At 34.3% G+C, this 26,174-nt stretch overlaps 2 protein-coding genes across 2 annotated transcripts; both read left to right on the forward strand.

The window, feature by feature from the left end:
* The first annotated feature begins 2,588 nt into the window (after positions 1 to 2,588).
* On the forward strand, positions 2,589 to 6,461 carry LOC126709471 (UDP-galactose/UDP-glucose transporter 4-like). Its single transcript, XM_050409722.1, has 7 exons — positions 2,589 to 3,123; positions 3,803 to 3,831; positions 3,915 to 4,116; positions 4,356 to 4,598; positions 4,707 to 4,808; positions 5,329 to 5,436; positions 5,801 to 6,461. Exons 1-7 carry the CDS (start codon positions 2,998 to 3,000, stop codon positions 6,044 to 6,046), a joined length of 1,056 nt encoding a protein of 351 aa, XP_050265679.1. The 5' UTR covers positions 2,589 to 2,997; the 3' UTR covers positions 6,047 to 6,461.
* A 1,861-nt stretch (positions 6,462 to 8,322) lies between these two features.
* LOC126708757 (nuclear pore complex protein NUP98B) lies at positions 8,323 to 17,880 on the forward strand. Its single transcript, XM_050408683.1, has 9 exons — positions 8,323 to 8,491; positions 9,675 to 9,823; positions 10,206 to 10,293; positions 11,269 to 11,809; positions 12,489 to 12,563; positions 13,942 to 14,039; positions 15,308 to 15,433; positions 16,420 to 16,509; positions 17,517 to 17,880. The coding sequence occupies exons 1-9, from the start codon at positions 8,432 to 8,434 to the stop codon at positions 17,631 to 17,633; spliced, it is 1,344 nt and encodes a 447-aa protein (XP_050264640.1). The 5' UTR covers positions 8,323 to 8,431; the 3' UTR covers positions 17,634 to 17,880.
* Positions 17,881 to 26,174: the final 8,294 nt, after the last annotated feature.

Consider the following 26,174-nt stretch of genomic DNA (forward strand, 5'->3'; position numbering starts at 1 on the left):
AGACTTGAACCCCAACCCTTATCCCCCACCTCACAAGACCTTGTACTTGTGGAGTGACCACCACCCCAAAAGTGCACGATGATACGAATAATTACAACAAAGATATGATGGATCTTTAGTTGAGCTTGTTGGAGACTCCTTGTTCTTCATGTGCTTCACATTCTTTGAATGCTCTTCATGTTTGAAGACTTTTTCCATCATTTACAACAACAAAAAACTCAAAATTGTTCAATAAAATCTCTCTCTCTCTCTCTCTGTAGCTTTTGTAAGTTGCAACTAGTCACCATAAAACTTGGCACACGTATACTTTCTCTCTATTTTTAAAAACATCTCTTCTTAGGGAGCAGTTTGGGTCTAGTGTCTAGTGATATTGGACCCGTTAAGATGGTGACACGTGTCCATTTTTGGACACGCGTCACAATCCAATTGGGTCCAATGCACTTGGAGCACTAGACCTAATCCAAACCCCTCTTCTTAACAAGTTGTCATCAAACCACTAAGTATCTTTTTTTTCTTTTTTCTTTTTTGATATATTATACTGTATTACAATTAACAAGAAAAAAAAAATTACTAATTTGATTATAACTAAAATGTCTTTACTTATAAAGGTTGAGGTTATTGAGATTTTATAATGTTAAAATGGACATTGGCAATAAACATAATATGGCATAGAATTTAAGTGAACATCTCAATGAACAAAAAAAATGCTTTACTTGTCCCTTTCCTATTTATTTAAAAAAAGTCTTACTTCAAGTTATTAAATTAAGCCTGTGGGGCCCGAAATCTGAGGTCCCAGCCCACTTTGTATTAAGGGCCCAAAACCCAGGCTGAGGAGTCCTACTGCCGAGGACGTATGATGAAAGCCCCTTAAAGGTCCAAGGATGTGGCCGAGGACGATCTCATGCTCAACACCTCACAAAACGCCTGAAGAAAAGGACAAACTCAGTACAAGAGCAGTACAAGGGAGAAAGCTGCCAACACCATAATGTGGAGCCCTGCACCTAACAAGCTCATACTCCAGACCATGCTATTTAACTTTTCCCAACCACCCCTAACCACTCTGACGTATGGATTGATAGGACGAGTCATTACCCCAAAAAGGAAAAACTGACACGTAGATGAAGAACGGGAAGTAAACACTAGTATAAAAGGGAAAAAGAGCTGAAAGAGAAGGGGAGGATATAGAAGGATCCTACAAAAAAGAAGAATGGTGAGAATGTGATGCTCCTCGAACTAAGTCCGAGGAGTCAAACCCTTCAAGCTACATCGATGTAAGGCTTAGCTATTCAGGCCAAACCTACCTTTGTATGAGCTCTCATAAAATCAGGACAGACCGTTGCCCGGCGACCAAGGGCAGGCCTTTCAAACCCACTCTCTACAAATCATATTGTTCAGACCCATTACATATGAACCCAATGTCATTCCTGGGTCGTTAAAAATCGTGTCCCTACAAAGCCTAAAAGAAAAACCGACTCTCAAAAAAAAAAAAAAAAAAAGCCTAAATTGTATTAAGTTGGCTTTGTCCCCCCACTTCCTTAAATTGCTAGACTGCAATGAAAATTTTAGTAAAAAACTCGATTTAAATTTCTAACTTCTGTAGACCATAGTGCAACAATGGTTTAGCACATCTGAAAATTAAAATCATTGGTTGGTGCGTTAGAATTACCTAAAAATTTGTCACATCAATCGATGAACACCTCTAGTAGATAATAGCTCCTCCCAATAAGAAACTTTGTGCTAGTTTAAGAAACTCATTTTCTGATTTATTAGACTTAAAAAAAAAAAGAAAAAAAAAAAGAAAGGAAAAGATGTTTAAGTACAACATCAACTTTTTTTTTTTTTTTTTTTTTTTTTTTTTTTTGTATATAAACTAGCAAAAATTGGCTGCTTTTAACTAGAGCCTTTTATTTATTATATAACCCCTCATTTATTTGTTATAGAAATCTTAGCGATCGATAACTCTTTTGTAACTATTTTAGTTATGAATAATCTTTTTTGTAATGGATACTCTCTTTAGGGGGCAATTCTATTAATATGATCATTTTTTAACCCAAAAATAAACACACACACATATATATATATATATATATATATATATATATATTATAATAAATGTTTTAACTTTTAATCCTGAAAAGGAAAATAAACAACAAAGCACAAATACCCATGAGTACAAGAAATTATAGAGTCTTCTGGTGGAACATGTCACTTGTCTATCATTCCACTAAAAAACTTCTATTTGTTTAAAATTACTGTATCAATAATTAATTTATATTTAAAAAAAATTTCTAACTAATAATTTTAAATAAGTAAAATTTATTTACTAAAATAGTACATCATGTCACTTATCCACGACGTGGATGTTATAATTTCTCCATAAGTACCAACCCATTGGAAAAAAAGTTGTGCTTGTACCGAATCCACAACCATTTAAAACCTTTTGTAACGAATGCCTTTTCAGTTTCATCCCCACAATATTAACCAAATCCCAGTATATAATTGTCGCAAGAAGAAGCGTCGTTTTCTAGAAAATTCAACTTTTGGTATATCCTAATTTTTCGGTATAAATCGTCAACCTCACTAGTCTCTCTCAGCACTATCTCTCTCTCTGTAAAGTCTAAAAACCTTCCTGCTTTCAAGTCTCGCCCATATTTGGTATTACCAAAATGCAATCTGTCTCACACTTGCTCATTTTTAATAGGTTAAAAGGTAGAGTGAGAATCAGAAAAGGTTGTTGATTCCAAATCAAATACTTTTCTTCTTCATGTAATAAACCCCACACCCACCATTTTTTTCTCTTTTCTTTTAAGAGGACAAACGCCATGCAAAGCTGATACAGCTAAAGTCTGCCTGTTACAGCTAGCTAGAGTCTAGGACGTTCTTTTGACTTTTGTTTATATCAGCGTTTCGATTTTGGATTGGTTTTTATTTATTTATTTATTTTTTGTTTTCACTGAAACCGATCGGAAAAAGTCAGGGGTTTGAGACAAGAAAAATATGAAGAACGAGGAGCAAGCCAGGTCACTCTTTGGGATTTCACTCTCTGATCGGCCTAGATGGCAGCAATTCCTTATTTGCTCTTCTGGGTTCTTCTTTGGTTACCTTGTTAATGGCATTTGTGAGGTTTGTTCATTCCAAGTTGACTTTATTTATTTTCCTCTGTTCTTTTAGAAGAATTTGATAAAGTTCGCATTTTTATTGATTTTTTCTGAGGATTTGTGTTTGTTTGGGGTTTGATTTTGATGGGTATTTCTCGTTTTGGTGATTAGTCGTTTTGCTTATGGTTATTGAATCTTGCATGCGTTTCATACTTTTGGTGTCCTCTGTTTGGACTGTATTGGGAAAAGTGAATAAAATGGAATCTCAAATTTCAATGTTTCGTGTTGTTTTGGATTTGAAAAAAATGATAACTATACATCTGAGTGGGGGTTTACTGATTTTTGTTTCCCTGGGTTTAAATTGATTGGAAATTTTGGGAACCAAAAATTTGAATTCCCTTCACTTTTTCCACCGCTTCTCTGTAACCAAACACAGGTGTAAGGCTTTTGCAATTTGCACTGTAGGCTGTAGCTTTCCGCATCATTTGTCAAATTCATTGGTTGTACTACAAATTTTGTAAAGGATTGTCAGTGCTATGTTGTACCAGGCCTTTTGTATTATTATCTCTCTGTTCTGTTCTCAGGCTAACTGTTTAATTGGTATTTGACTTCCCCCATTAACCTCATTCTATGAATATCAAATTACTTGAAATGAAACCCTTTTCTTGTCTGAGCACTGACATGTATTTTGTGGCTGATCTCAGGAATATGTGTATAATCGGCTTCAATTCAGGTGAAATTTAAGTCTTGTGCATCATTTTAATTTGTTCATCTGTCAATTCTATCAGTGTATTTACTTACTTTCTTGGTTTCCAGCTATGGTTGGTATTTCACCTTTGTGCAAGGATTTGTCTACTTGATACTCATATACTTACAAGGTTTCACCCCCAAGCAAATGGTGAACCCTTGGAAGACGTATGTGAAACTCTCTGCTGTTCTTATGGGTTCCCATGGATTAACAAAGGGGTCCTTGGCCTTTCTTAATTATCCAGCACAGATCATGTTCAAATCAACGAAGGTAAATGATGAAGGAATATGTGTTTGTGGCAATAATACTTTTTGGCTTCTAAATCTGTTGTTGATCAACTTCATTTTGCTATAATTCTGGAAATCTAGATAAAAGTTTTGAGAATTTTACTGTATTGGATATCATTTGAATGAGCCAGAATTCGTATACACTATTCGGAAATGTAGAATATCTAATCGAAGATGCCTTTTCTTTTTCTGACATATGCGTCTGTAATTGTGGGAATTCAGGTCCTGCCTGTCATGATAATGGGTGCCTTCATTCCTGGCTTGAGAAGGAAATATCCAATTCATGAATACATCTCCGCTTTGCTTCTAGTAATTGGTCTGATCCTTTTCACCTTAGCAGATGCCCATACATCTCCTAATTTTAGCATTTTTGGTGTCGTAATGATAATGGGTGCTCTAATCATGGATGCCTTTCTGGGAAATTTTCAAGAAGCAATTTTTACCATGAATCCTGATACCACACAGGTGACTCATCATTCCCTTGTGTTTATGATTGTAAAAAGGAATCTTTACCAAAACAACAAAAAACTGCTTTTATTCTAACTTAAAATTGTTTTATTTTTCTACTGACAGACAGAGATGCTATTCTGCTCGACAGTAGTTGGGTTGCCATTTTTAGTGCCACCAATGATTTTAACAGGAGAGCTGTTTAAGGCTTGGAATTCTTGTTCAGAAGTAAGAACAATGCTTACTTTGTTTTTGATTTTCTCCCTTTCTTATCCTATACTGTATCTGGGAAATGGAAATACTTTTGGAGTCAAATCACACATAGCATGCCCTCAACTTCTACTAAAAAAATTATTCTTGGAGAAATCAATAATTTAGTAGCTGATTCCACTTTCTTATTTTATTTAATGCTGAATAGAAGCTCACAACTTAGTCATGAAGGCTAGCTTTTGATTAAGATTAAACATGGTTGGACCTTATGTAATATCAATATTATTATTGAGCTACATGCAACCAACTACGACTGTAGTGGGATATTTTTTTGGGGGGGTGGTCCATTTGTCTATTTTGGTTAATTGAAAATTCGCAAATCAGAGTAATATACTGTTACCCTAATAGTTGACTTTGGTATCAATTGCTGCCTCCCTTTATTGCTTCTTTACTCTTCCTATTTAATGTTCTGATAATTATCAATCTTTTCTTTTATGTCTTTTATTATTCTTATAATGTTTTTGTGAATGCATTGCAGCACCCGTATGTATATGGGGTGTTAGTGTTTGAAGCCATGGCCACATTCATCGGGCAAGTGTCTGTTTTATCACTCATTGCCATTTTTGGAGCTGCCACCACTGCCATGGTAAATACACGTTTGTTCTCCAAACTGCATTTCCATATAGTTATTTTATGTATTCTATTATTTTACGTTACGATGAAATTCGCTTAAGATTGGTGAGGAATTCCATTGGATTTTTGATACAGGATATGAATGAGGCATATTATGTATTTTTTTTCTCTGTTTTTTTTTTTTTTTTAATGCGTACATCTGTTTTTATTGTCTTTCCTGAGGTCATCACTCCCATTTCTAGGTTTCACTAACATTGTTATGTTTGCTTGTTGGATACAAAGGTTCAAATACTGTGGAACATTTAAATTTTAGGATCTCATAACAGCGTTTTTCATGGAAATTAACTTTTGGGTTTTTGTTTGATGTCGGCATGCAGATAACAACTGCTAGAAAGGCAGTCACTCTGTTGCTGTCATTCTTGATATTTACCAAGCCATTAACTGAACAGCACGGGACGGGGTTGTTGCTCATAGCAATGGGAATCATCCTGAAGATGTTGCCTGAAAACAAGCTGCCGGGTGGCAGTGCCGTTGCAAAGCATAGAAAACTATCCATCAAAGCAGACAATAGCCTGCCAGCAAATGGAGGTGTAGTGGAGGAAGAGAGAAGGCCTTTAGTTTGAAGATCAAAGTAGTTGTTTATTGATATCAAAAAAAAAAAAAAAAAAAAAGGTAGTTCATTTTTTAATTATTTTTTATTTTTTGCCATTTTTTTATTTGGGGGTTCCCTAATTCACCAGAGGTGGACAGAAAGCACAAGAAAAAAGAGAGAGAGGAGAGAGTGAGAGAGTGAGATATAGAAAACTATGATGAAAATTCAACTAGGGAGGAATGAGATGTAATTTTAAGCTTTATAGAAAATGAATTAACAGGTGGGAATTTGGTGAATTTTGTTCCTAAATAGCAAGAAGGAAAAATCTTTAAAATAATGACTCATGGCAACATCAAAACAAAGGGAATTGTTACTGTTTCTTGATAAAACAATCGTGTGATTAGATTGAAGATAATGAAATTGATATTTTATAGCTGAGACGAGAAGATTCTTTTTCGACGTTGGATATTTATTTTAAGTTGAGATAGTGGACCTTCATTATCGTCTGTTATTTTCAATCAATTGATAGTGTTAATTGTAGGATGAACTCTTGGGATCTTTTGGCTGGTTCTTTATCATAGTCTTTTAGCTATTTGGTTAAGAAATGGAATCATGTCGCTGATGCTCTAGTTTTGTTTAGTTCCCTTTCTTAACCACATCTAAAAGACCATGATGGAGAACCAGCCAAAACCCCAAAGGGTTCATCCATCAAATATCCATATGAAACAGATGGTGTACTTCATCTATAAATCAATCAAGCTTTGTATCTTTTAATAAAAGAAAAGTGTTGATAGTCAGTCATGAGTGTCATATATAACAATTAATGATGTCTCTCGTCTAGTATTTTCCCAAAAGTGCACCGTTTGCCGTAAGCGCTCAAAAAATAAAATTTTTCTTTCTTTATTATTTTTTTTAAAGGAGTCTATTTTCAAGGTGAGCATATCACATGAACAAAAAGTCTAACCAAGTAATGTAAGGAGGGTCTTGAAGTATTAGGGGTGTTTCTCTCTCCATGTTAAACCCTTTAACCTGATGGGTCTAAATTTTATGATATAAATATAATCGAGTACAAAAAAGTCTAGGTAACATGCTCCCTATGCATCAACTAATAATTGGTATACAATATTGTTATTAGGAAGGTTTGAATCCACCACAAAATAAGTATTACACTGGGGAAAAAAAAAAGTTCTTCACGTCACTCTTTCTTAGAAATGCTCTACGACTCTTCCTCACAGGTCAATCAAACTCGTTACCATTTCAAGCTTATTATTCTTTTACTGGTTTTCTCTAACACTTTGGTAATTTGTGATTTGAGAGAAGTTAATTTTGTAGTATATAATGTGGCTAGATGGTCAGTTTTGTGTAATAGTGAGAGAATGGTTCGCATCTCTTCTTTTCCTCTCTAGTGTTTTTGTTGCCAAAGATGAAGATGGAGCTAATTCCGTGGAGTCTATATTCTTTTTTGGCTCTATTTTTTGAGATGCCTAAAACACTGCACAAAATTCCCTTATGGGCTATTATGGTTTAGTCATAGCAAAACAATTTATGCCTCAAACTCACCTTGTGTCTGTAGGAGGTTAATTATTACATTCAAAACATCTCAAAGATGTGTGTTTTTATGAGAAACCACATAGGGGTTTTGACATATTATTCTAAAGAAAAAGAAAAAGAAGTCCTACTCAATACAAGTATTTAAAAGAGCATTGATTTTATACATCATTTATTTCACGTTATAAATATGAACATCAATAATAATAAATAAATAAAAAGTATAACGCAGAGTGTGAAATCAATATTTTCCGATTTTTAAAGCGGTCCGAATCCATCTTGTATCTTTCTTGGGATTTCAAATTGGGTCAAGTATAGGAAACTGGTCCAAACTAAGCAAGGAATGATTCTTGCTTGAGCATAGCGCATAGGCTTATTCTTATAAAAGTGAAATCTAGGCTTAAAACTTAAAAAGACCCTGTAATCCCTAAAAGCCTGGACTTCAGGTTTGAACTGGGCCAGCCCATATTGCTCTCATTTTGGTTTCTGGTAGTGGGCCCCAGTAGCAGCATGGGCATCCACATTATAAATTAAATAAAAAAAAAAAAATCCCAAGTAGCACGTGGCCCATCTGAACATTCCTTTCTCAGTACTAGACAGAAAAAGACCCACCGAGTCCTCGCTTCTCAACTGGAGCACCCACCATTGTCGACCCGATCCAACGGCCCCAATTGAAAATTCGTTCCCCACCCGATCCAACGGCTCCTATTTTTTTAAAAAAAAACTGAAAAAAAAAAAAAAAGACTCCACCCTTTTAAACAAAACAAAACAAATAGCCTGAAACAAAAAGCTGATTTTATTTTTGAAAGGAAAAAAAAAAAAAAAACCCTAAAAACCTTTTCCGCCTTGCGCTTTTTTCTTAACAATCATGAAAGGAACGAAACGTTTTGCCATGTCCGACTCCATTCCCGACACGAACGACACGGCCGTGAGTATCCGTACTTTTTTTAACAAAAATATTTTCTATCTTCTTTGTCCGAATTTCGCGTATTCGTTTTGCTCTAAATTAGTTACTGAAGCTTGTGTTTTATTAACATGCTTTATTTTTAAATTTTTAAGTATTTTGGCTCTATTGGATTACTAGGAAAAGAAAAATGAAAGTAAATTTTTTTCTATTTTTAATTTTAAAATTGGGGAAGCAGAAATATCTGTGCATTCTGAGCTCAGTAAGATAATTTGGATTAATTTTGAATTTTGGATAATAAGTGCTAAATAGTAAATACTTGAACAATTTATTTGTTAGCTACCGTGCATAGTGTTTCATGTTATGGCTGAAGCTGTGGATTTTATAAAATAAATAAAATTATGTGTTTATTTATTTATTTATTTATAATTATTATTTGTCATTCTATGAAGTATAAGTGTTGAATAATAATAATTGGGTTTATTATTGGATAAATTTTTGTCAGTAAATTATAGGAGAAAATGTGATATGTTAACCCCAGTTCTCCACTTGGGTTATTTTGAGCAAGAGTGAGGAAGCAAAGGAAAGCGGAGAAAAGTACAGCGGTGAACTTTATGTGTTTCGTTTAGAACTAAGTGGGTAGCTGAAAAAGTAGTGGTTCATTCTTGCTTAACTTCAATTTAGATATTTAGATTTTTGGTCTTTTCACTGGGTTGTTAAAAAGTTAAGTGGGGTGGGGTGCTTTGGTTGAATCTATATAAGACCTTTTAAATCAAATGCGAGATTTTATCATCAGTTTAACATGCAATTCCAGCTCATGCTGTTTTAACAAACGCTTTGCAATAATGCACGCATTAAGATGCTGAGAAAGCTAAATTGAAATGGTTGTTGGAAGAATTTCCATGACAATAAAAATTTCTTTTGAAATGGGTTGTGTTTGGTGTTTGGTTATTGGAATCTTGAAATAATTCCCAAAATGGGCACATAATGTCTGTTGGAAGTTGGAACTCAAAAAAATTGCTGGTGATTTTGTCCTCCGAAGACATGACAGGATTGTTGGTGGTTGGCTGTGAAAATGTGCATGCGTTTGTTTTGTTTTTTCTTCTCTCTGTGCATCTGCATGTTCCCAGTTCTCTTTTATGTGGTTTTGTCTTGTTAACGACTGTGTGGAGGTTTATTATAGTTTATTAATTTCAATGTGATGCAGTTCCGTAATAAAAGAGTGATGGAAGGATCTAGTGCTGATGTTCATAGGGCAGAGCCATCTCAGCAGTTGACAATGACGCCTCCATTGGATATGCAACGGGCTAAGTCATCTTGTCAGCATGTGAGAGCTCTCAATACCCAGTTTGCAAGGTCCACCTTTCTTAATATCTGTCTTCTTTTTTGTTCTGCCATTTGACAACTGCATTCACCATGTAACATGTGGGTATCCCTTACTGCAGTTGATACTGAGTGATATGTCTTTTGTTATTAACAGCAGTTTATTTCTGCAACTTTACTCTGCATAATTTTTCAACATCCTCATGATTTAATCTCCTTTATATTATATAGAGTTTCTATAATACTTCCATTTTCTATTGATTTTTGGAATTGTTAGTTATATTTCTTGTTAATATTTGCCTTCATACCTATCAAAAAAATGTTTTCCTTCATGTTTTTGTTTTTAATTGTATGTACTGCAGAATTGTTTCTAATTTTCCCTACTAATATGCCAGTATTTGCTTATTTTGAACAGTTGGGTCCAAGCACAATTGAAGAACCACCCTGATGAACTTTGGGAAGACGGTGTCCGGGACTACCTTGCTCATGCTTCAAACATTATGGTAATTCCAATAAAATGTTTTATCTATTCGTAAGTTGATATATATTTCTTAGGTGTATGCAGTTCAGAAATTCTACTTTCTTAATATCTTTGGGTCAGTGTGATAGTTGAAGAAATTCTATATTGCAAAAGCTAATTTGGTGGGTTTATCTACATTTATTCAGAGATGCTGTATGTGTGCGTAACTGTCATATATGCAGAAATTAATTAGTTTTTCAGATTACTAGTGATTTTGTGGACCAAAGTTTTAAATGGCCTTTATTTTTTTCTAACATGTCCAACAACACAACAACAACCACTACCATCAACCCACTCTTCTTTAAATCAATAGGAATCACCCCCAATCTATAAAAGAATTTCCTCATTTCAAAGTATTTTTTTTCCTCAGATTTCCTTGTATCCATCTTAACATTCTCATTTCAGCTACATATTTTAATGAATTTACATACCCACACATGTTATACGATTTAAAGGTGTATTGTCACTTGGGATATGCCCTTGTAGAGTGGTAAGACTGAATAATCTATCTAGTACACTTGGAGCATTTTGGTTTAAAGCGTGTCCTCTGGCGTGTTCCACAGTAGCTCCTAATTCTTGTCTGCTTTACTTTGACATGGGAAAATGTCCACATGGATTGATACCCTATACTTCATCAGGTTCTTCAATTGTAAACCTGACCATAAGCAGTTGAGCTAGAACTAGAATTCTGTCACTATTGTATTACTTATACTTTGCCATGGAAGATAGCTATAAGCAGGCAGCATGGACAAAATTCTCTATTAATTCTAAATAATGTTTTCCCTCTTGGGATTGGGGGTTTGGTGAGTTTTTTTTTTTTGGCTGTAATATTTGCTGATTTAAAAGATATTTCCATTTAACCTCTCTTTCCAGGAGTAGTTCAGTGATGTTGTCAACAACTGGTTGGCTGTAATATTTGCTGATTTAAAAGATATTTCCATTTAACCTCTCTTTCCAGGAGAAGTTCAGTGATGTTGTCAACTGGCTCAAAGCAAATGCAGCCAATGGAGGTAGCTCTTCTGCTGCAGAATCTCAAACCAAGGAAAATAAAATGTTTAATGAAACCAAGAATAGTGGGATAAAGTTATCTCAAGAGAAAGCTGCCATAACTCTAGCGGGTACCTCTTCAAGCTTTGGAACACCATGGAGTTCTGGACTTTTATTCAATAACCAATCTACTGGGTTTCCTCCAGCGAGCACGACTACACCATCAGCAACTTCATTTAGCTCTGGAGCATTTTCAAACAGTCAAACCCCTGGATCTATTCCAGGCACAGCCACTGCCTTTGCAAATTCATTTAGCTCTGGAGCACTTTCAAATAGTCAAAGCCCTGGATCTACTCCAGCAAGCACAACCACAGCCTTTGCAACTTCATTGAGCTCTGGATTATTTTCAAACAATCAAGCCCCTGGATTTATTCCAGTGAGTACAACTGCAAGCTTTCCAAATTTATGGAGCTCTGGAGTATTTTCAAACAATCAAACTCCTGTCTCTTTTGGTGGGTATAATTTTTTATGCTTTTATATTCCTTAATGGAAGGGAAATGCATATTAATAGCTCTGTGATGTTATTTGCTTTCTATTTATAAAAAAAATAAATAGATAAAAAAGAAAAATACCACAGAACGTGAGGAAATTGCATTTTATTACTCAAATGCAATAATGCATTTCACTTCTAAGTGTAAACTAAGTTAATGAAATATAGACTCTAGTGAATGGTAAAGGGGAAATATTCTTTTCTAAGTTCTAGAAAAATATTATAATAATAAAGTAGACAAAGACGGGTACCCAGGGAGAATTCTTCTAAACCTGTAATATACTATGATTTATTCTGAATCTGAGGCTTCAAGTGGTTGAAAAGTGAAAACTTTAGGTTTATCTTCATTGTCTTCCATGAACCAAATTCAGCTCTTTGAGTTAGTACTTCACAATGTTAATCAAACCCAGTTGAGCAATTTGAAATTTGGTGTCTTTTTTTTCCCCCCCGCCGGGGGGGGGGGGGGGGGGGGGGGTGATATAAATGAGTAAATAGGACTCTAATGGCTCAGGAAATTTTTGACAGCCTTAATGATCTCTATCAGCTGTTGTTTTTATTAAAACAGAGTTTTATGTGTGTACTTTGATGAGATTAAAGTGAATTTGACATCCTACTTGCTCTTGGGATTATCTTTTTTTCAGGAATTCAAAATTCAGGCACTGTTAATCAAAGTTCAGTTCCCACAAACTGTGATGCTACCGATGATGCAGATGGTGGTGAGGCAATGGAGTTTTTTTTTTTTTTTTTTTCATAAATTTAATCTTAATAATAATTTTTAGGGTTTTATTTTTATTATTATTATTGTTGGTGAGTTGAATATGGCACCAATGGGTGTTGTACCTACGACCTCACCCTCTAGCTCTACAACCCATTCTTATGGTGGCAGTCACTAGTTTGAACCTTCTCTCGGGGACAACTCTCACTTCTTCTTCTTCTTCTTCTTCTTTTTAATATTTATTTTTATTTAAAGAGTCTATTAGCAGTCCTTCAAATTCTTTTTTAGCCATTTAGCATTAGGTATAATGATTAACTCCGATATCTATTTCAGTATACTTCGTATGATTTCAATTGATGTTTTGTTTGTATGCATTACATTATTAAATGGGCTTCTGAGTTGATATGTCAAATTGCTTATGTGAAGGGGGTTTAAAACATTGAACATTTGGCTTACTACATATGAAATCATAAATATTTATTATTTAATGGCTTTTTGATTATGTGAGTTTCAATAAATGCATTAATTTCAAAAACTTTTAATGGAATTTCAGGCTTTATGTAACTTTAGTGCATGTAGGAACAAGTGCTGATTATGAAAGGAAAATAACCAAATGGGGGATCATTAAATAAAAGGAAAGATCTTAATTATTGAAACATTTTACTTTACTATCTCTTTGTTTTGCCGCTGTGGATCGAGCAATCTTTAATAGTAAATTTATCTTCACTTACTTAGTCACTTGATAAAAACATTGCCGCTGTGGAACGAGCAGTTTCTTGTCTTGCTAACTTTGGAGTCTACTAAGTGGATGAACACTATTGTTTATTCTTTTTCCTGTTGCAATTTCGAAAATCCACATATGAACAATTGAAATCTACTGTGTTGAACTTTTCTCTGTTAGCATGAAAAGAGGATTTTCTTCTTTGGTTTTGGAAATGAAGGTATGAAGTTTCATGCCTCTTTAAACTCGTGTTCTTTTTTTGTGATAGGTAACGTAAAAATATTATTAATAATCATAGCCAACCCAAGTACACTGGAAATGTACTAAAAGAGGCAAAAAATCAAGAACCAAAATTACAAAGATCAAGTAAAACATGAAGGGGAAAGCAAGAAAATAAATATTAGGAATTTTGTTTCGTTTTTTAATACTTACCCAGTTTCCTTTCAACTAGAAAGGTATGTTTAATAGGAGATATTGCTTTTGTATGTTAGATCAGCTCTGTGGCTGAGCATATAGACCACTTAAAGTTTGTCATAGTGTTTTTGCTATGTGTGTAGAACTTTTAATTTGGTGGTATGATTTTTGAGAAAAAATTTCTTCATGTACTTGTTTATCCTTTTTATTGTATACATAATGCATTTTATTTTTCTATTTATAGAAAATGAGTTGGAGCAGCCTAGCAGCCCATCAGTAAAAAAGTCTGAGGAGAAGGGAATAGTTGTTGTTCATGAAGTCAAGTGCAAGCTTTATGTGAAGGTATTCAGTTGTGCTTTTTCCCCCCCTGATTGGTAAAAACACATGCAACTGCTTGGGTTTGAACCCATGACCTCACCCTCCATCTCTTTCTTACGAGGGAGGCAATGTCAATTGGTCCAAAGACCATTGGCTTCAATCATGAAAATTTATATGATACCATCTTCGGACAGCATCTTTAGATCGAAGTTTGCTTTATTTTGTGCTATTCACCCATAATTGTATGTTAAGAAAAACATTTTTTTACTTAATTGTAATATATTTCGGTGCTACATGTATTTAAGTTTTTATAAGATTGGGATTCACCATTTTCAATCTGTTCAAATGATAATTTGAGGTTCTCATTTTGCTGTTGATATCATCAGTGAGCTTTGTTTTAGGTTTCCTATTTTGGTAGTGACACAAGAAGACAGTGCATGCGTGTTACATATGCAAGCTTGCTTTTGTATATCAGGATTCACTAGTTGCTCATGTCATCTGTTGACTATCCATGAGGCTAGAAATGTACTAAATTGATTTCATTGCCAATTGATGTTTACACCTCTGTTTGTGTATTATGATTTTGGGTACAATAAACTAATACAGTATCTGTAACAATTAGATTCATGGCTTTGATGCCTAATCAAATGCACATATTGCACGGTTGAATCAAAGGGAGGACTGACTGAGAATTTAAAAATGGGCCATTAATATGCATCACTAGTGATATTTATCTTGATGGATGATTAGATGGAGAGCTATGTGAGCCCAAAAATGAGACAAAAGAAATCTACATGTCTCTCAATGTTGACTTGCCTTCACAAGCTTGCTTATATGTCAACACCATGCTACTTTGTTCAACGTATATGTTTATGCGTGAACACACACTTGTCTATTATATGGAACCTGTTTAACGCTTTAACTGGTGTAGGAGTAATCTGGCAGCTTGTCCGAAATTTTGAGGGACTAATGTTAATGCAACTGTAAAAGCCCGGCCCCCCCCCCCCCCCCCCCAAAATACTAGCCTGGTGTTGTAGTGGTCCAATCAACATCCTTCCTCATATAGGGCTTTTGACAGAAATGAGTTGGCAATGCTCTTCACATGTATTCCCATATTCAATCTCATGATGGCTCTGACAGAAAAGAAAGTTGTGGTGATGGGTGTACGTCAATGATGTGCAATGATATCTTATTGATTGCATTCTGTTTAACTGTTGATGAGCTGAGATCTTGTTATCTTCCTAGTGCTGACTCAATGTGTAACATGGTGTTTCTTCATTCACATTGTCCAGTCAAGTGATCCGGCAGATAAAGATGCATGGAAAGACAAAGGCATGGGGCAACTTTCCATCAAATGCAAAGAGGGTGTTGACAAGGGTACAAAAGAATCCAAACCAACAATAATTGTTAGAAATGATGTATGTTTCCTTGCTTCTTCTAAATATTGAATTTGACATGACAATTTGATCTAGAAAAGGGTTTTTTATTTTTTATTTTTTTTCTTCTCAATTTTGTTTTTATGCTTTTCCAATTGTTGGATTTGAGAGGTAAGAGAGTGAAATGAGAACATTTATATTTTGTTGCTTTTCCAATTGTTTGGCATTTGACCTCAAGTTTTCACCTTTTTTCTTTAATAATCAATTTGACTTTTTTTTTTGAATAATCAATTTGACTTATTATATAACAAATAGATTAGCTAAATATGTTCATCAGCTTTACTTCATGCCGACACATGATATATCATATGAATTATTGTTGGCTTTGGATCATGTAAAAGCCATGATATACTAAATGAATTGCCTAAAAAGTGATTTTGAGAAGCATTCTTGCATAATAATTTATTGCAACAGGGAAGTAAAAAAAATTTCAAATATAAATCTCTACCCATAGTTTTCAGCCCATATCCTCCTGGTGGAATATACATCTAAAATAGTTCTTTGTTACTCTCTCCATCCCATATTTTTTGTCCACCTTAGAAACTTTTTTAAGGGGACATCATTTAGTGCATTGTATGACATAAAACATTATCAACTTTCCATTGTCATTATTAACCTAATTCCAAATCAAGCAAATGAAAAAGGGGTATTGATCATTCAAATTTAGTAAAGGGTAAGTTATGAAAGTTTGAATTGTGTCCATTGACTTTTCAAGTGAAAATATTCTGGGAAATCTGAAAATGGAACAAAAGGACCAATAATATGGGATGAGGTAGTATGATTTAACAATTCTTTTTCTCCCGTATAACTTTATATTATTATTATTATAACATGCACAACATTATCTTGTTAAATAATTCACTATACGATGTACTTTAAACCATTGCATCTTTTAATTGTTTTTCTGTTTCACTCTCTACTTATCAAAATAAAATATATCACTCTTTTCTAACATTTACTCCTTACAGGTTGGGAAACTGCTGCTTAATGCTTTGCTATACCCTGGCATCAAGACAAATTTGCAGAAGAATTCCATTGTTGCAATATTCCATACTTCGGTAAATACACGATGAAACTGCATATTTAATTTACATTGTTTGTTAGTTTATGTGGTTGTTATACATGTAATAATACTAGAAGGCAGCCTTGTAGAGGTCAGGATTGAATATTTTTAGAGGACCTATACATGTTAGTTTTATAACACAATTCATGTGCTATAAAACTGACTTTTTAAACAGATCGCAATTTTCCATTCTATTAGACTTCCGTCAGTTTTATTGGACCAAAATGATCACATTGGCATCACATGAGCCAAATTACATGCACAGTGTAATTTTCCAGTTCATAACACACAGCAAGTCAGCAACTTATTCCCACGTCACACCTATTCTCATGTAGTTAGTTTCTGTCCAATAAAAGTGACAGAAGTCTAACAAAAGGGGTCAATTGCGTTATTTTTAAAACCAAGGGTTTTAAAAGTCAATTTTAAAGCATAGAGGGTGTGTTTCATAAATGACCCGTATCACTGGGGGTCTCTTTGTATTAAACCCAAATATCTTTGACCCTATAAACAAAATTACAGATATCTTTGTGGATCATGACATGAATGCATCTTTAGCTATTATTGTTAATGCATATTTTTATCAATTTATTATCTATAATCTAATAACATATTTAGAAACATAGAAACATGGTGCTCTTAGATGCCCCTCTGAAGAAATTTCAACTCTAGTTAAAATTGCTGCCGCAACAACCTGCTTTGTGTGAATTTGGTTTGCCATTCTGTTTCTTGTCCCAAAAGAACTAACACACAAATTTTGGTGGTAGTAAGCATGCAGACTTGTAATTCAAGAAGTGTTAATCAAATAGAGGCCTACTCATAAAAAAGAAAAAAGAAAAAAGAAAAGAGAGGCCTGAATCTAACGGTTTAGAACCTATCAGTAACATATGATCTGGATGTCTTATACAGCAATTCTCTTCTATGTTAAGTATTATTCCTTGAGGCTGTTGTCTTGTAACTTATGTTATGGATTATGAATTGTATGGTTTCTCTCTATATTTGTAGGGTGATAATGATGGAAGTGATAAAGTTGTTGCACGAACCTTCTTAATTAGGACAAAAACGGAGGAAGATCGAAATAAGCTGGCTACAGCAATGCAAGAATATGCCCCTGCATCATGAAAATAACTTTAAGCAACGGCTTAATGTGTTACATGGACATTCAACAATGTAACTTAGTCCTCAGTGACTTTCATTTTTCCTCATAATTACCTTTTAAATTTTGCAAGGGGTGGCTTTGTTAGCCAGATGTTTTTTGGGGCTCCAAAACCTAGAGGGTTTTTTTTTTTCTTTGAATGTACGTAGTTAAGAGGCCACTGTACTTGTACCATAAAGAGAGTAATGAAATTGATTATATTTTGCTGCAAAATTGGATTTTGAACCATTTAAGGGAGCTTTTGTGCCTACTACTAAATTCATCACCACTACTATTTGGTGTTTTATCCCGTACAGTTTTCCTATTTGCACGTGGTTGTCAAAGTTTAATCAGCTTCCATATCTTTATGTTACGTGAAAAAGAAGCCAACAAATCATTGAGAAAAACAAAACAAAACAATTCCACGACAAATCATTCGGCTTAGTTACATTAACGTTCAGAATAATAATGTAGCTAATCAAGTTGTAAGCGTTAAGAGCAAAATATAGTAGAGACTTCTGACATGTTATTAATATTGAAGGAGATTTTATAAGGGTTTGGTGTAGAAAACACCTTTTGTTTACAAAAAGGTATGTCATGCATAAGATGTATGCATTCTCTCTCTCACACACCACGTGACTCTTACGATCGTGAGATGAAGAATACATATATTTAATGCATAAGATAATTAATACATATTTTATATATATCCTCCAAGAAAACAATGCAAGTATAGAACTCAATGTTATTAAGGTCCAATCTTGGTCATAGTCCCAAATCTATATATATAACTCTCATCTAGATTCATTATCTAATCCTATGTAAAGTGTGAACAAAATAATCATAATTTTATTTGGAGTGTAAACAAAGTAACGATAATCCTACTTGCAGTCCAATTATAGTAGCCATGTGTCATAAGTCGTGTTAAAGATATTAAAGTCCAATCTAGGTCAAAGGCTCAAATCCGATATAATTCTAATCCAAATCATTATCTAATCCTACTTGGAGGACAAACAAAATAATCATAATAGAGTCCATTTGAATGTGACAATGGAAAAATAGAAGAATAGAAAAGTAAGTGTATAAAGTTCAACTAAATTAGTAAATATTGCATCTTATAAAAGTGAACGCATTCTACTTATTATATTATATTTATTTATCCACCAACTTTATACATTAGAAAAAAAAATAATAATTGAATTAGTTGTGCAGTTTTATCCTAATTAGAAAATGAGGAAAAGAAGAAATAATAGTTTTTTTTTTTTTTTTTTTTGCTGAAGAAGAAATAATAGTTAAAAAATGAAGGAAGAAGATAGTGTATTATCATTATGTGGAGAGTTAATAATGGCGCAGGGAAAGGAAATGAGTAGAAACATAAATTTTCATCCACTAACACACTTTTTCTCTCCCTTTTTTCCCCCATTACGTGGATATTGTTTATGTGGGCCCGGTAGAAAACACACTAACCTACTTTATCGTCCACGTGAACCAAACAAAGAAAATGACCCACTTTTCTTTCCTGAGTTTTCTAATTCTATCCACCCATTTTTCAGCCTAAACAAATAAATCTTTTTTTTCTTTTTTTGGAGAAACAACAAATACAAATAAATCCTTAAGAGCATCAGCCACCATTCTAATCCTACTCTATTTTACCATTATACCATGCCATTTTACAATATTTCCAGCATCCCAAACTTTTATTTTCCTATTCTACTCATTAAAATAATATATCTACACAATAAAATAATATTTCCTCCAATCACCATCATTTATTCTTTCTTTCTCATTCTTTCTGTTCAACAACCACAAATTTTAAAGAAAACACCATCACTACATGCCCACCACCGCTGCACTACACACACCTGACACCACCACCACCACCAACAGCCCATAATCTACCATCAACACTAAAAAAAAAAAAAAAAAAAAAAAAAAAAAAAAAAAAAAAATCCCAGACCATCAAACACCAATCACCCAAACACCACAGCCCAACACCGATCACCCAAACACCACACCAATTACCCAAAAAAAAAAAACCACCTGCAGATCTCCACAACCCAACGCCGATCACCCAAACACCACACTGATCACCGATCACCCAAAAAAAAAAAAACACTTGCAGAAATCCACAGCCCAACGCTGATCCGAACCCACGCAACCCATGGCAAACCCACAGCCCAACGCCAATCTCCACACCACACCCAAACCCACACCAATCCGAACCCACGCAACCCACGACAAACCCAAACAAAACCCACAGTAAACCCACAACCCAACGCCAATCTCCACACTACACCTAAACACCGATCTCTACACCAAACCCCAAATGCCGATCTCCACTCCACCACATTGATCTGGAGTTTTGGTGGCTATGGAGTTTTGAGTTTTGTAGGCTATGGAGTTTTGAGTCTGAAGAGAGGGGGTGAGTGAAGACTGAAAGGAGAGAGAATCAAAGATTGAGAGACGGATAGAGAGAGACACACAATAAAATACTAGTTGTTTTTTAGAATTGTGCTACTGTGCATTGTAGCACTATTGCAAAAAAATTTGCAATACTTAGCAATAGCATTTCTTGATGCAATACATTTTGGGACTTGAAATACCAAATATCCCTTACATTTGGCATTAGTATTCCCCAATGCTAATGCTCTTCGATGGCTATAAATCCCTTTCAAATTTTCAATAGGTTTATTGTAATTAATAACACTTAATGGTAAAGAGTCGGTTTTCCAATTGCCACTAATAATTTATGTTTTTAGTAAAATCACGTTAATTTCATGAATTTTTTCTCTACTATATTTATATATATATTTTTTTTCATATTTTCTCATGCACTTTATCATGATGGCAAAGTTATCTGTTTCATTCTCTAGCATAGAATATATATATATATATATATATATATATATATATATATATATATATATGTGTGTGTGTGTGTATGTGTGTGTTATCTTTTCTAATATGGTATTGGAGCTAGGCTTCAACGGCCTCCATTAATTCGCATCTTTAATCACTAGATTTATGTTCCTTCTCTCATCAGCTATACCGGTTATTTTGCAAGCTCATCCTAATATATTCTTTGTAGTAGACAGTGTGAAGGTTCTCTCACTATTGTTGCTAGTCACTTTATAAGCTCATCCTAATTCATTCTCTTTTGTAGGCAATGTTATGACAACCTTATATGATAGTTTATGATAACATGGTTTTCAGACCCAGACCGTTCATTGAAACGTAAAAGGGAGAGGTTCAAGGTTTTTGAGGTCAAACCGAGATCGAACCGGGGTCGAACCGTGATGACGTCATAATTAATTTAATAATTATTTTAAATATATATATATAAACATTAAATTAATAAAAAATAGAAAAATTAACTAAAATAGTCTAATTTACTTTCAAGACAGCCAACAGACATACACAAATGCATTCACAGGCTGAGAAAAAGGCAAGGCTTAGTAAATTACTAGTTTGAAGTATCTATTTATAATATATTCATCTTCATAGCCCTAGCTAGATCTCAAGAGAGTGGGCTTGCAATGAAATCTTCATCCAAGTACTTTCATGCACATGCATTACAGATATATCCAGATTCCAGCTCAGACATGCACGAGCTACAAAGTACTATTACTGCTTCTATTACAAAAGCACAAAAAGACCTTACTCTTACTAATTAACTATACTAACACAAAGGTAAAACATGCATAACTAATAATTAATTAAGCAACCATAGATGGAGTACTGGTACTAGTACTGCTTCTATTACCAAAATTCACACCCCACCGTAGTCCATAAAACTTAAAAGTACAAAGTAAAAATGCATAAACAAGCCTCCAAGTTACAATACACAACTACACATTGTTTCTTACAAAAATACATAAAACTTATTTTTAAAAAACAATAATAAAACTTCAAACTCCAAGTTACACACTGTGTCTTACAAAAAGACATAGAAATTATCTCTAAAATACAAAATAGAAATTCAAAGTTCAAACAAAATTATTATGATCATAAATCAGCAATGTCATGAAAGTTATCGTGCTCGTCATCATTCCCTAGAAATCTAGGAGGAGGGCCAATAGGTTGTCCAAATGTTCCAAAATCAATTCCTTCAACCTCACTGCTATCATCTATAGATTCTACACACAAGTTTGAACAAAATAAAAAGAAAAATTATTATAATGTTTATACAAGTTTGAAAAAAATAAAAGAAAAATCACTATAGGTTATCAAATTGTTTACATATAAACTAACCTTCAATATTAGAAGAAGCCTCTACACTTGCTGGATATGCACCCTCTTCATAAATTATATTCTCCAACTCTTCATAATTAAAATATGGGTCTTCCTCTTCCATAAATACCCAAAAATCAATTTTGTCGATACTTGCATAATCAATGGGGTCAAAATTAAACTTTTTGTTGTAAAGCCTGCATAAAATGTATTGCTCATTATTGGAATTTGAACATAATTAGTAACTAACAATTACATTATATAAATGACTTCTTAAAAATTAATATAATGACAAGATATAGCATTTAATTACCTATGTCTCAATCGCAAGTTATGATTAACAAACACAAGATCATTGAGCCTTTGATGCTCCAACCTATTTCTCCTCTTAAAATGTATTTGGTCAAATAAACTCCAACAACACTCACATCCAAAAGAGGCAGAAGTTTGGCTAAGGATTCTAATTGCCAATTTTTGCAAGTTTGGAGCATCAGCACCCCACAACTTCCACCATTCATCTGATTTTCATAACACAACGTAATCTAATATTAATCAACATAAACAAACAAACTTTCAATTGAATAATCACTTCAGTTATTCTAACTATAGTGACAAAACTAACTTTCAACATGAACAAAAAAACTAAGATTTGCTTATAGTATTAAAGTAAACTAATTACTTCTCACCTGGATGAGTGGTCTTGCTTGTTGACAATGCAAGATCTCTATCAAAGCTCCCAATACGGTCTCGAAAATATTGAGTTTCCTTAATTAGCTTTTCTTGATCACCATCATATTTTGTCCCAATGTAGTCCAAAATAGCCATATTTACTGCTGGTTTCCGACAAAAATTCTCCTCATCATATTGAAAAGCAGGATTTAACCAATATGCAGCAGCATGAAGATCTTTCTGCAAATGTTTGTCCCAACGGTTTTTTATAATTGAGGTGTATGGCTTGTACAAGTGCTTCTTCATTCAGAAGATCTTCTTGATTCCCAACCGTGCTCTATGCATGCCCTCATACACATATCCTATTGCAAGCCTTTGATCAGAATCAACAATCCGTAATAAACGAATGAGTGGCGATGAAATTTTGACAAGAACATATCCCAAAAAGAATTATCCAAAATGATAGAAACCACTTCTTTTGTCTTTGACTCTCTTGCCAATCTATTATCCACAAAGAACTTGCTAGTCACTAAGGCTTGCAAGTCATGCTTATGCACATGAAGGCTTCCAAATGAAAGGAAAGTAATAGCAAATATTGTTGCTCCTACACGTACAATATCTGTCCAACTAGGTCTCTTCCTCAACCAAGCAATCAAAGCCACATGATTATAAATAAAAACTGTAACTTTGGTTGCACGACTTTTTAGTCTCTCCACATGAGGCATGTCTCTCATATCCTGCAACACAAGATTCAGGCAATGTGCTGCACAAGGAGACCAACTAATAGTTTTATACTTTTCACATAACAATTTACCAGCAGATACATAATTGGAAGCATTGTCAGTAACCATGTGAACTATGTTTTTTGGACCAACCCATGTAACTACTTCATCAAACAATTTCTGGTATTCTTCACAATATCTGAGACATCAACTGATTTTACAAATACCATTCCCCTAGGACAATAAACAAGGAAATTAATCAATGACCTATGTCTAGTATCTGTCCAACCATCAGCCATAAGTGTACATCCAACTTCTGCCCAATGCCTACGTTGTGACTCAACCAACAACTGAACCTCTTTCCTATTATCCCTCAACAAAGGGACCTGTACAGCATGATAAGATGGACCTTTGTAACCAGGACAAGCAACAGCTACGGCATCAATCATCATTTGGTAGTACACTGAATTCACTACATTAAAAGGAATGCAATTGTCATACAGAAACCTTGCAATAGCCATACCAGCTTGCCTCACCCTTTCTTTGCTTTGGAACACACTTTTAAGACCAGGTTGAGCTCCTCGAGTAGTTCTTGGAGCAAAGTAATTATCCACTGGTTTTGTACCATTTCTTTTACCTAAAACAGGTTTTTTAGGCAACCCACTACTAAATACTTCTTGAACATCTTCATCTTCTTGCATATCACTATTTGTGGAAGGCACACTAAACATTTCTTCTTAACGTTGTTTCTCAGCTTTTTTCTTCAACTCAAACTCCTTCACATATTCCAACATTTGGTATCTCACATCATGAGAAACCTTTTTACACGATCCAATATCACCTTTTATCCCCGCAAGGTGTTTTTTCATCCTATTAATACCCCCACCTTTATATGTTTGCCTACAATACACAAATGTAAAAGTATTCCGTCCCTTCTCATCCGCCCCAAGGCTAAAATGTTCCCAAGCCGGATCAACCTTTTCCCTTACTCTTGAGCTAGACTCCACTACATTGGAATCAATACTGATATTCAAAGAATCACAACTTCCTACACATTAAAACACTACCAACCGTAAAAAAAGAGTAAAGACACTACAAATTAAAACATAACAACAGACTTTATCCACATAAATACACCAACTAATGTCAATCAATTCTATTCCAATTCATAAAATATAAATTGACATAAAAGAAAGAAGAATTAAAAAGGATAAAGTTTCCACAGATAAATCTCAGTAAGAAGAATAAACTCTATCAATTAATTCTCTCTAAATCTCAAAATCTATATTCAGAAAGTTCCCATAATGCTGTCAAAGCTTCCATAGATAAATCTCAGTAAGCTTAAATACATATCCGAAATTTTACTCCGAAATTTTAGCTAAACCAAATAGACACACACACACATATGTTTCACTCACTCCCATAGTGGACAGACAAACATAATTTCCTTTTCCTTTCTTTTTCTGCTCTGACCATAAATTCTTAAATCCAATCACATTAAAAAACCAAGCACAATTTAAAGTAACAAAATTGAGTGTCCAAAAAACAACCTTAAAAGACAATCAAAATACACACACAATCCAATCAAAATCTACAGCTTGGATCTAACACTCACCAAATAAAGTCAAACACAACCAAATCTAGTACCTCCAGAACACAACATAAAAAATAAAAATAAAAAATTGACAAAAATTGATTATTGTACCAAACAACGGCGACAGCGATGAGGCAAAGAGTGAGCTGCAACAGCTGAGCTGCGATGAGCGATGGCTGAGCTGCGATGAGCGTGAGAGAGAGGCAGAGAGTGAGCTGTGATCTTGGCTGAGCTGCGATATGGGCTGAGCTGCGACGACGACAGTGACAAGGGAGAGAGGCAAAGATGAGAAAGTGAGGAAAAGGCAGAGAGTGAAGGACCTGAGGGTTTCGTTTCAGGGAATCAGGGTTATTCAATTAGAATGCCCCAAACGACGCCGTATTAGGGAAAAAAAAAAAAAAAAAAAAGGGGGACGAAACAACGCCATTTTAAGCTAAAACAAGGCAGCCTATTTGAATCGTGTGAACCGATCACGGTTCGCAGAATCGGACGGTTCCATGCTTTTTTCGCATGGAACGGTTCTTCACCTTAAATGGACCGTAGATGTGAACGGTTCAAGGGTTTTACGGTCCGACCGTACGGTCTGATCCGGGTTTAAATTCCATGTATGATAAGACAATCTTAATGATTTCAAGAACACACAATAGACATATGCATCTTTCCTCTACACTCAAATTTCAAATTTCCTTCTGATCAAGCATCCTGAAACATCTTGTCTAGATATTACAAACCACGCTGATTGGTATCCTTCTCTATCGACTTTCTTTCTACTCATGCTTCTTTATCATCTTTAGGCAGCCTTTATTGTATTTCTTCTGGTCATGAGTTTCTATCATCTTCAAACAGAATTTCCAAAATCATACCTCTAATTAGTAGACATCACAAGTATGATCCGCACTATGATTAGCATTTTATCCTTAATCATTGTGCACATTTTGCCCTTTAGCCTGTCATCCACATTTCGTTTAATTTGGTTCAACTTGATCCACATGCAATCTAGTTATGCTCTCTTTCAATGCCTAACATTCTTTCCAAACTCAAGTTGCCTTCAAGCTTCCACCTTAAATTTCAAGGGATGTCTAAGATATCAAGGCTCAGTCTTGCTTAAAGGCCAAAACATGATTATATAAGTTTAGTTCAGGTTCGTTGTATGCAATCCAACTTGGAGTGCAAACACAATAATGCTAATCATATTTGTTGTGCAACCATTTCAATCATGAATTAGTTTAGGATTTAGTCAATTACAAATACCATTCAACAAATTTATTGTAATCCATAGAGTTTAAAAATAAAGATGTAGTCATCAAGAACTT

This window comes from Quercus robur, chromosome 12, assembly GCF_932294415.1.
Source record: "Quercus robur chromosome 12, dhQueRobu3.1, whole genome shotgun sequence".
Classification (NCBI taxonomy): Eukaryota; Viridiplantae; Streptophyta; class Magnoliopsida; order Fagales; family Fagaceae; genus Quercus; species Quercus robur.